The 12,105-nt window shown below is 38.1% G+C and overlaps 1 protein-coding gene across 1 annotated transcript; it reads left to right on the top strand.

Moving 5' to 3' along the window:
- The first annotated feature begins 8,762 nt into the window (after nt 1–8,762).
- On the top strand, nt 8,763–11,408 carry LOC131611755 (putative kinase-like protein TMKL1). Its single transcript, XM_058883646.1, has 2 exons — nt 8,763–10,354; nt 10,636–11,408. Exons 1-2 carry the CDS (start codon nt 8,941–8,943, stop codon nt 11,274–11,276), a joined length of 2,055 nt encoding a protein of 684 aa, XP_058739629.1. The 5' UTR covers nt 8,763–8,940; the 3' UTR covers nt 11,277–11,408.
- The last annotated feature ends 697 nt before the right edge of the window (nt 11,409–12,105 follow it).

Genomic DNA, 12,105 nt, shown 5'->3' with positions numbered 1-12,105 from the left:
CCAGCATAGTCAGCATCGCAGAATCCTACTAAGTTGTATTCTTTAGATTTTCTGTAAACTAAGCCAACATTAGTAGTACCTTTCAGATACCTTAGAATTCTCTTAACAGCAGTTAAATGAGATTCTCTAGGATCTGATTGGAATCTAGCACACAAACAAACACTGAACAGAATGTCAGGTCTAGAAGCAGTCAGATATAGAAGAGATCCAATCATACCTCTGTATAACTTCTGATCTACCTTCTTACTTACCTCATCCTTACCTAGGATGCATGTTGGATGCATAGGAGTTTTGGCTTCTTTGCAGTCTAGAAGATTAAACTTCTTCAGAAGTTCCTTCACATACTTGGTTTGATGAACATACGTTCCTTCTGATGTTTGATTTATTTGTATTCCAAGGAAATACTTGAGTTCTCCCATCATGCTCATTTCAAACTCAGCCTGCATAGACTTAGCAAACTCCTTTCCAAGTGTAGCATTAGATGTTCCAAAAATAATATCATCTACATATATTTGACAAATTAAAATATCCCTTTTAAAGGTTTTACAAAAGAGAGTAGTGTCCACTTTTCCTCTAGTGAAACCATTATCCAGAAGGAAAGAACTTAAGCGTTCATACCAAGCTCTGGGAGCCTGTTTCAATCCATACAATGATTTCTTAAGTTTAAAAACATGATTAGGAGACATAGAATCTTCAAAACCAGGAGGTTGATGGACATAAACTTCTTCATCTATATAACCATTTAAGAAGGCACTCTTGACATCCATCTGATAAAGAGTGATGTTATGTTGAGTGGCAAATGAAATTAATAGACGAATAGATTCTAACCTGGCCACTGGTGCAAAGGTTTCTGTATAATCAATCCCTTCTTGCTGACTATAACCCTGAGCCACCAGTCTGGCTTTGTTCCTTACCACTTCACCTTTCTCACTGAGCTTGTTTCTGAAGACCCATTTTGTACCAATTATATTGAATCCATCTGGTCTAGGAACAAGATCCCAAACATCATTCCTTGTAAACTGATTCAGTTCTTCTTGCATAGCAATTATCCAGTCTGGATCTTCTAGAGCATGATCAACAGAAGTTGGCTCGATCAAAGATACAAGACCTAATTGACAGTCTGCATTGTTCTTAAGGAATGCTCTTGTTCTGATTGGATCATCCTTCTTTCCAAAAATGACATCTTCTGAATGACCAGAGATGAGTCTGGATGATCTTCTGACAGATGGTTCTTCAGAAATGCTTAGATCCTCCAGAGAAGCTGATACTTGATCTTCAGATTCTTTGCTTCTGAGGAGCTCTGCTTCTGATGCGTTGCTTCTTGGCTCAACAACTTCTGATATATCAATATCACAATCTGCAAAATTATCAAACTGCTTTGGTTTTTCAGAACCAAGCTTATCATCAAACCTGATATTGATTGATTCTTCTACAATCAATGTTTCAGTATTGTATACTCTGTAGCCTTTTGAGCGTTCAGAATATCCAAGAAGGAAACATTTCTGTGCTTTGGAATCAAACTTACCAAGATAATCTTTAGTGTTCAGAATAAAGCATACACATCCAAAAGGATGGAAATATGAAATGTTGGGCTTTCTATTCTTCCACAATTCATAGGGAGTCTTATTTAGAATAGGTCTGATAGAGATTCTATTCTGAATATAGCATGCAGTGTTTATTGCTTCTGCCCAGAAATGCTTAGCCATATTGGTTTCATTGATCATGGTTCTGGCCATTTCTTGCAGAGTCCTATTCTTTCGTTCTACAACCCCATTTTGCTGTGGAGTTCTAGGACAAGAGAAATCATGGGCAATACCATTTTCTTTGAAGAACTCTTCAAAGGATCTGTTCTCAAATTCACCACCATGATCACTTCTGACCTTTATGATTTTACACTCTTTTTCAGATTGAATCTGAATGCAGAAATCAAAGAACACTGAATGAATCTCATCCTTGTGTTTCAAGAATTTTACCCATGTCCAGCGGCTATAATCATCTACGATGACTAATCCATATTTCTTCCCTCTGACAGATGCTGTTTTGACTGGGCCAAACAGATCAATGTGCAAGAGTTCTAATGGCCTTGAGGTAGAAACAACATTCTTGGACTTGAATGCAGGTTTGGAGAACTTGCCCTTTTGACATGCTTCACAAAGAGCATCTGATTTGAATTTCAGATTAGGGAGTCCTCTGACCAGATCCAGTTTGTTAATCTGAGAAATCTTTCTCAAACTAACATGACCTAATCTTCTGTGCCAGACCCACTGCTCTTCAGAGACAGACATAAGACAAGTCACCTTCTGACTCATAAGATCTTGCAGATCTGTCTTATAAATGTTGTTCTTCCTCTTGCCTGTAAATAGGATTGAGCCATCCTTCTGATTTACAGCCTTGCAAGACTCTTGATTAAAGATTATATCATAACCATTGTCACTTAATTGACTGATAGATAAGAGGTTATGTGTTAATCCTTCTACAAGAAGTACATTAGAAATGAAAGGAGAGTTACCAGACTTTATAGTTCCAGAGCCAATTATCTTGCCCTTCTGATCTCCTCCAAACTTGACTTCTCCTCCAGACTTAAGCACCAGGTCTTGGAACATAGACCTTCTTCCTGTCATGTGTCGCGAGCATCCAGAGTCCATGTACCATGACATGTTGTGCTTTGTCCTTTTTGCAGTCAAGGATATCTGCAATAGGAATAATCTTATCCTTAGGTACCCACATTTTCTTGGGTCCTTTCTTGTTAGATTTTCTCAAGTTCTGATTGAACTTGGGTTTAGCATTGTAAGCAATAGGAGGAACAGCATGATAATTCTTAATGTGAGTTTCATGATATTTCCTAGGTTGTGTCACATGCTTTTTGGTGTGTGTTATGTGAAAACTTTGAGCATGTGAAGTGTGCCTAATATCATGGGAGTGGCCATACTTGAACTGATCATACAATGGCTTGTATGTGATTTTCATTTCATCAACAGGTTCAAGTTTGTATGGGGTTTCACCCTCAAAACCAATGCCTACTCTTTTGTTTCCAGACACAGCATATATCATAGAAGCTAGCTGACTTCTGCCAATACTTCTAGATAAGAACTTCCTGAAACTTAAATCATATTCTTTCAGAATATGGTTTAGACTAGGAGTGGATTTTTCTGAATCAGAAGGAGATCCAACATTATTGGATAATTTTAAAAGTTTTTCTTTTAATTCAGAATTTTCCAACTCAAGCTTCTTTGTTTCAAATTCAAATTGCTTTTTCAGCTTTTTGTATTTGAGACTAATCTGAGACTTGAGTTCCAGTAGTTCAGTTAGACCGGAAACTAACTCATCTCTAGTAAGTTCAGAAAATACCTCTTCAGAATCTGATTCTGATGTAGATTCTGATCCGTCATCTTCTGTCGCCATCAGCGCACAGTTAGCCTGCTCATCTTCTGAGTCATCTTCTGACTCATCCCAGGTTGCCATAAGACCTTTCTTCTTATGAAGCTTTTTCTTGGGACTTTCCTTCTGAAGATTTGGACATTCGTTCTTGTAGTGTCCAGGCTCATTGCATTCATAGCACATGACTTTCTTCTTGTCAAATCTTCTGTCATCAGAAGATTCTCCACGTTCAAATTTCTTTGAACTTCTGAAGCCTCTGAACTTCCTCTGCTTGGTCTTCCAGAGTTGATTTAGCCTTCTGGAGATTAAGGACAGTTCATCTTCTTCTTCAGATTCTGATTCTTCAGGATCTTCTTCTCTAGCCTGAAAAGCGTTAGTGCATTTCTTGATATTTGATTTTAATGCAATAGACTTACCTTTCTTTTGAGGCTCATTTGCGTCCAGCTCTATTTCATGACTTCTCAAGGCACTGATAAGCTCTTCCAGAGAAACTTCATTCAGATTCTTCGCAATCTTGAATGCAGTCACCATAGGACCCCATCTTCTGGGTAAGCTTCTGATGATCTTCTTTACGTGATCAGCCTTGGTGTATCCCTTGTCAAGAACTCTCAATCCAGCAGTAAGAGTTTGAAATCTTGAAAACATCTTTTCAATGTCTTCATCATCCTCCATCTTGAAGGCTTCATACTTCTGGATTAAAGCTAGAGCTTTGGTCTCCTTGACTTGAGCGTTTCCTTCATGAGTCATTTTCAAGGACTCATATATGTCATAGGCCGTTTCCCTGTTAGATATCTTCTCATACTCAGCATGAGAGATAGCATTCAGCAAAACAGTTCTGCATTTATGATGATTCCTGAAAAGCTTTTTCTGATCATCATCCATTTCTTGCCTTGTCAGCTTTACGCCTCTGGCATTTACAGGATGTTTGTAACCATCCATCAGAAGATCCCATAGATCACCATCTAGACCCAGAAAGTAACTTTCCAGTTTATCTTTCCAGTATTCAAAGTTTTCACCATCAAATACCGGCGGTCTAGTATAACCATTGTTACCGTTGTATTGCTCAGCAGAGCCAGATGTAGATGCAGGTGTAGGTGTAGACTTTTCACTTTCATCAACCATCTTTTACTGAAGCGTTTTTCTCTTCCTGAATCTTTTCTAAACACGGTTAAGTGCTTGCACCTTAGAACCGGCGCTCTGATGCCAATTGAAGGATAGAAAAACACTTAGAAAGGGGGGGTTTGAATAAGTGTAGCTTTAAAAACTTGACAGATAAAAATAAATTGCACAGTTATTTTTATCCTGGTTCGTTGTTAACTAAACTACTCCAGTCCACCCCCGCAGAGATGATTTACCTCAACTGAGGATTTAATCCACTAATCGCACGGATTACAATGGTTTTCCACTTAGTCCGCAACTAAGTCTTCCAGAGTCTTCTGATCACACACTGATCACTCCAGGAACAACTGCTTAGATACCCTCTAAGACTTTTCTAGAGTCTACTGATCAACACGATCACTCTAGTTACAACTTGCTTAGTTCACTCCTAAGACTTCCTAGAGTATTCTGATCAACACGATCACTCTAGTTCCTTACAACTTAATGTAATCAATTCTAAGAGTTTACAAATGCTTCTTAAAAGCTATAATCACAACTGTGATATTTCTCTTAACGTTTAAGCTTAATCTCACTAAAATATTACAAAAGCAATGTAGTGAGCTTTGATGAAGATTCTGAGTTTAGATTTGAACAGCGTTTCAGCAAGTGTTTTTGAATAATCTTGTTCAGAATTGTTAACCTTGCTTCTCATCAGAACTTCATATTTATAGGCGTTGAGAAGATGACCGTTGAATGCATTTAATGCTTTGCGTGTTCCGTACAGCATCGCATTTAATGTTATACGCTTTTGTCAACTACCTCGAGCCTTGTTCACGCTGTGTCTACTGACGTAGCCTTTAATAGCTTTTAACGTTCCTTTTGTCAGTCAGCGTAGCTTGCCACTTGTACTTTCTTCTGATCTGATGTTTGTGAATACAACGTTTGAATATCATCAGAGTCAAACAGCTTGGTGCATAGCATCTTCTGATCTTCTGACCTTGAAGTGCTTCTGAGCGTGATACCATCTTCTGAGCTTCAGTGCTTCTGATCTCATGTTCTTCTGATGCTTCCATAGACCCATGTTCTGATTCTGCTTCGACCATCTTCTGATGTCTTGCCAGACCATGTTCTGATGTTGCATGCTGAACCCTTGAGACAAAGCTTCTGAGCGCTGAATTATGCGTACTCTTTATATATTTCCTGAAAGGGAAATTGCATTGGATTAGAGTACCATATTATCTTAAGCAAAATTCATATTATTGTTATCATCAAAACTAAGATAATTGATCAGAACAAATCTTGTTCTAACAGGTTTATTCAGGGTCGGAATATGAAGGGCTGTATAACGTTGGCCTCGAAAGCTTTTAATTTGATGGATTCTAAATCTTGGTGCAGCAATATTTTTCTCAAAGTTGATATTACTAAGGCTTTCTACAGGGCTGATTGGCGTTTTCTTCTCAAAGTGTTGCATCAATTCGGCTTCAACGAGAATTTTTGCTTATGGATCACTAATATTCTTCATTCTGCCTGGATTTCTATTGCTATTAACGGTTTAAAGCATGGATTTTTTAACTGTTCTTGGGGATTTTCCAAGGCGATCCACTATCGCCTATCCTATTATGTCTTGCGGAAGATGTCTTAAGCAGGTTTATTCGAATAAAAGTGGAAGAGAGTTGTATTGATTTGATTTCAGGTTCCAGGACAGTTAAGGTCCCATCAGACATCTTTTTTGCGGATGACGTGTTACTGTTTTGCAAAGGAAGTTTATCAAACATTAATTATCTAGCTGCTATTTTCAAGGAGTATTATGCAATATCAGGGCAGGTGATCAATTGTGGGAAGTCCTCTATATTTGGATGTGCCATGACGCATTCCAGATTGTATATTCTATTGAACTGTTCTGCATTTAATATTAGTGCTGCTCCGTTTTGATATCTCGGAGTTCCAATTTTTAAGGGTAGACCGAAAAGTGTATTTCTTCAGCCGATTGTCGATAAAATCATCCTGAAGGTGGCAGCTTGGAAAGGATCGCTGCTTTCCTTTGCGGGAAAAGTTGAATTGGTAAAATCTTCAATTCACATCATGCTCACTCATTCGATTATGATTTATGCTTGGCCAGTTTTGATGATTAGACGTATTGATAAGGCAACCCATAATTTCATTTGGAGTGGGGACGTCGCGATTAGCAAAATGGTGATTGTGGCTTGGAAAAGCATTTGTAAGACGTTGTTGGGAGGAGGGCTTGGCATTCGTTCCATAGTCGTGCTTAATGAGGCTGCTAATTTAAAACTTGGTTGGGATTTCTTCAACTCGGATAAGACTTGGGCCACCTTGCTTAGAAGTCGTGTTTTGAGAAAACACAATGACACCAACCACCATATCTTCTCTCCAATCTAGTCGAGTATCAAAGCCGAAATCCCGACCATCTGTAACAACTCTTCTTGGGTGCTGGGAAATGGTGAGAATATTAATTTTGGGAAAGACCGGTGGTGTGGCGAACCGCTTCAGCTTGCTTTAGAGACACCTGTTGTTGCTGACTCTTTAACGGTCAGTAGCTTTATTATTGATGGTAAGTGGAATTTTACTAATGCAGTAGATTATATTCCGATTTCGATTCAGAATCGTATAAGGAATTGTCACATTCCTTTCAACCTTCGCCCGAATAAGAGGATTTGGAACCATTCTGATTCGAGTGTGCTTTCTCTTCGGGAGGCTTATAACTTTAAGCGCATACCGGGCGTTCAATTGAATTGGTGGAAATGGGTTTGGGGGAAATTTATCCCTCCTTCTAAATATTTTCTGGTTTGGAGGATGTTTTTGAATAAGCTAGCCACTGACGGTCTACTCAAGAGGAAAGGTTTTTCCTTTCCTTCAATCTGTTCTCTATGCTTTGCTGGAAAAGAAAGTTCTGCTCATTTGTTTTATATTTGCCTTTTGCAGCTCATCTTTAGAAGTGGCTTACCTCTTCTTTGCACATCAATACTAGGATTTTTTGCTGGGAGGATATCTAGTGCATTTGCAAGAGGGCTTGGTCTAATTAATGCAAGTTAATTTTCAATGTGGCGGTTATTCAATTTCTAATTCGATCTGGTTAGCTCGTAATTGTCAAAGATTCAAGGAAAAAATAACCACCCCTTCCTCTGTTATTTATGGAATCATCTCGGTTTGTGGGCTAACGGGAAACATATTCAAAACTCATTCTATCATTAATATTCATGACTTTGAAATTCTTAATATTTTAAAGTTTCTTTTTAACCTCCCCGCGCTCCTAAGATTTTAGAAGTTATTTGGAAGCCGCCTCTGTGGGATTGGATTAAAATCAATTACGATGGTGCTTCTCAAGGCAATCCGGGTATCTCGGCTTGTGGTGGTATTGCTAGAGATTTTGATGGTAGGTTCCTTGGAGCTTTTGCTAGATTTCTTGGAGTTTCCAACTCTCTCATTGCCGAACTCAATGGTGCAATGTTTGCAATTGAGTTCGCTCATGAGAAGGGCTGGAGGAATATTTGGTTAGAAACCGATTATGTAGCGGTGGTTCATGCTTTCTCTCCTCCCTTCATTGTTCTTTGGCAAATTCGTACTAGATGGATTAATTTTGTCAACATTATGACTAATATGTCCTTTCTTGCAACTCACATTTACAGAAAAGGAAATAGTTATGTCGACTCTCTGGCTAATATAGGGCTAACGGTTCCTGATTACACTAACTTTATTACTAGCATGTTTGGATTGACTTTTGGAAGACCCATAATAAATTTCAGAGGTGTATAATTGATCTTAGATGATTTTGAGATGTTTGTTTTATGAAAAGTATAATTGATTCTGCCTCTAGAATTGATTCTACTAGAAGCTAAAATTTGTAGCTTCTACCTCTAGAATTGATTCTGGATGATTTTTACATTGAAATTTATTGTTCAACTCACTTTTACATAAATGTATCCAAACATAAATCAATTCTATTAAAATGAATTATATTAAACTGAATTCTATTAAAATCAATTCTACCAAATACAATTCTACTAGAATCAATTATGTTCACTGCCAATCCAAACACATCCTACAATTCCTAATTTTTTGAGAATCGATTTTGTAAAAAACAAGTTTGATTTGCCATTTTTTAAGTTTAGTTCTAGATGAATGGGTCTTGGTGTAGTCCCCCACTCCAATTTTTTTTAACCGTTTGTTTTCTGTTATATAATCTTATTAAAAAAAATCTAAGTAAATTGACAAAAGCATAACATCATGTCATGATTAATTGAAAACTTGGTATACATTTTGAATCATAGTATAACCCAATCATAACCCTTGAATGAACAAAGTGGAACACACTTGAGAAACCTTGTTCCTCCTTCCACTCATAGTCAACACTGTGTCAGCTTTCCCAGTAAAGAAAACCTCTCTTTCTTTCTTCTTCACACTTTCTTCAAACACCACTTCACTTTCCCTTCTCTCTCTCTCTCCCTCATGGCATTTCTCAAAACCCTTCTCTCCCTCTACATTCCCCTCCTTTTCCTCTCCTGTTTCCTCACCAAAGCCTCAACAAAATCCACACTTCCTCCAACCACTTCCTCTGATGTTCAACTCATCCTATTCAAAATCAAACCCTCCCTCCAAGGCACCACAGAGAACCTCCTCCTCTCCTCATGGAACACCTCAACTCCTCTCTGTCAATGGCGAGGCCTCAAATGGGTCTTCACCAACGGTTCATCTCTCTCATGTACTGACCTCTCTTCACCACAATGGAACAATCTTTCCTTCTCAAAAGACCCTTTTCTCCACTTGCTGTCTCTTCAACTCCCCTCCGCAAATCTCTCCGGTTCTCTCCCCAGAGAGCTTGGTCAGTTTCCTATGCTGCAGAGTCTTTACCTTAACATCAACTCACTGAGTGGAACCATTCCTCTTGAGCTTGGTTACGCCTCTTCACTCTCTGATATTGATTTGAGTGATAACCTTTTGGTTGGTGACCTTCCACCTTCTGTGTGGAACTTGTGTGATAAGCTTGTTTCTCTTAAGGTTCATGGAAATTCATTATCTGGGTCTGTTTCAGAGCCTGCATTACCTGATTCATCTTGTAAGGTTTTGCAGTTTCTTGATTTGGGTGGGAATAGATTTTCGGGTGATTTTCCTGATTTTGTTACTAAATTTGGTGCTCTTAAACAGCTTGATTTAGGGAGTAATATGTTTTCTGGTGCAATTTCTAATGGTTTGGTTGGACTTAGGTTGGAAAAATTGAATCTTTCTCATAATAATTTTAGTGGGGTTGTTCCGGTTTTCGGCGAATCGAAATTCGGTGTGGATTGTTTTGAAGGGAATAGTCCTGATTTGTGTGGTCCGCCTTTGGGGAGTTGTGGGAAGAATTCTTCATTGAGTTCTGGTGCTGTTGCTGGGATTGTTATTAGTCTTATGACAGGTGCTGTTGTTTTGGCTTCTTTGTTGATTGGTTATATGCAAAACAAGAAGAAAAAGGGGAGTGGTGAGAGTGAAGATGAGTTGAATGACGATGAAGAGGATGAAGAGAATGGTGGCGGTGGTGGTTCGGTTGGTGGAAATGGGGGTGAAGGGAAGCTTATGTTGTTTGCTGGTGGTGAGAATTTGACACTTGATGATGTGTTGAATGCGACGGGACAAGTTATGGAGAAGACGTGTTATGGGACTGCTTATAAGGCTAAGCTTGCGGATGGTGGGACGATCGCGTTGAGGTTGTTGAGGGAAGGGACTTGCAAGGATAGGAGTTCGTGTTTGGCGGTTATTAAACAGTTGGGGAAAATTCGACACGAGAATTTGATTCCTTTGAGAGCTTTCTATCAAGGGAAGAGAGGGGAGAAGCTGCTTATTTATGACTATTTGCCTCTCAGAACACTTCATGAACTTTTGCATGGTTTGTTGAATACTTAACCCTTTGCTAATGCATTTTTTCTTTTATTGCTTTTTGTGTTTTGATTACATGCTTACATATATAGCATTTTGCGCGTGTTTGATTCTGCGGTGATAAAAATTGGTTTTGAATTAATTGGTTTTGTAAAATTGATTTTAGTTAAAAGTAAGTTGGAGATAAAGTGATTTATGTTCAGATTCACGTAAAATTATGTTGCGATTAATGTCTCTTCGTTGCAACGCGACTGCGATTAATCATTATGTTGTGATTTTGATTTTCTACAGAAATTAAAGCAGGAAAACCAGTGCTAAACTGGGCAAGGCGACACAAGATTGCATTAGGTATAGCAAGAGGACTAGCATATCTTCATACAGGACTCGACGTTCCTATAACTCACGCAAACGTGAGATCCAAGAACGTGCTCGTAGACGACTTCTTCGTTGCCAGGATCACTGACTTCGCGCTCGACAAACTAATGATCCCTTCCATAGCAGACGAAATGGTGGCACTCGCGAAAACAGACGGCTACAAGGCACCAGAGCTTCAAAGAATGAAGAAATGCAACTCAAGGACCGACGTCTACGCCTTCGGTATACTACTTCTCGAGATCTTAATCGGTAGAAAGCCTGGTAAGAACGGAAGAAGCGGCGAGTATATAGATTTACCTTCAATGGTGAAAGTAGCTGTCTTGGAGGAAACTACAATGGAAGTTTTCGACGTGGAGCTCTTGAAAGGGATAAGAAGTCCAATGGAAGACGGGCTGGTTCAGGCGTTGAAGCTGGCGATGGGATGCTGTGCACCGGTGGCGTCGGTTAGACCGAGTATGGAGGAAGTTGTGAGGCAGTTGGAGGAGAATAGACCAAGGAACAGGTCTGCTTTATACAGTCCAACTGAGACAAGAAGTGGAAGTATTACACCATTTTGAGCTTTGAATTTAACTTGTTTTAATTAAACACTATTGGGATTTTTCTTACTTTTAAGTTGTGTTTTATTTTTTGTCATATGAATGTAAGAGTAAATGCATTTATAATCTAATAGATTAGTATGTTGTAACTTATTTTCTTTCTTTTTTACTCTATAACTCTATGCAGTTAGGTAGTTATAAGTTATCTCTCTTTCTGTTTTTTATTTGAAAAACTCAACTTTTTATCCTTTCTATTTCATTTTACAACTTTATTAGCTTTTCACCATTTATATATGTTTTGGTCTGCCCACAGAGGTATAAAAGGGGCAAAGGCCCAAATATACGCAATATTCTGTAACATAAGTGGAGGGCAGATAAACCTCTTCTTGTTGCATATACAGGTGACCTTTTTGCGAGACTCGCATCGAATGTTAGATTAATTCTGTGTTCCATGCCGCCTCACACGCATTAGGTTGGAGATCAACTCTCCTACAAATAGAGGCAAAACACTATGATTCATATTTTTAATGACTTAACATTGAAATACTAATCTTACATGTCAACTACTCATTCACCGCATCGAAAGAGCACTGTGATAACCATTAATTCATGTTGTCCTATCATTTTCAAGTTCTCATAGTAGACTAATAAATAAAAAATTATGCATATATATATATATATATATATATATATATATATATATATATATATATATATATATATATATATATATATATATATATATATAATATTCTTATCTACGCATGAGTTTGACCATGCATTTGTATTATATTTGTTTTTAAAATTACATAAAATGTTTTAAAAATTCAAACTTTGATTATTGTTTAAA

This window comes from Vicia villosa, linkage group LG6, assembly GCF_029867415.1.
Source record: "Vicia villosa cultivar HV-30 ecotype Madison, WI linkage group LG6, Vvil1.0, whole genome shotgun sequence".
NCBI classification, from domain to species: Eukaryota; Viridiplantae; Streptophyta; class Magnoliopsida; order Fabales; family Fabaceae; genus Vicia; species Vicia villosa.
Note: the sequence above shows the minus strand (reverse complement) of the source record. Positions and strands in the feature narration are given on the sequence as shown.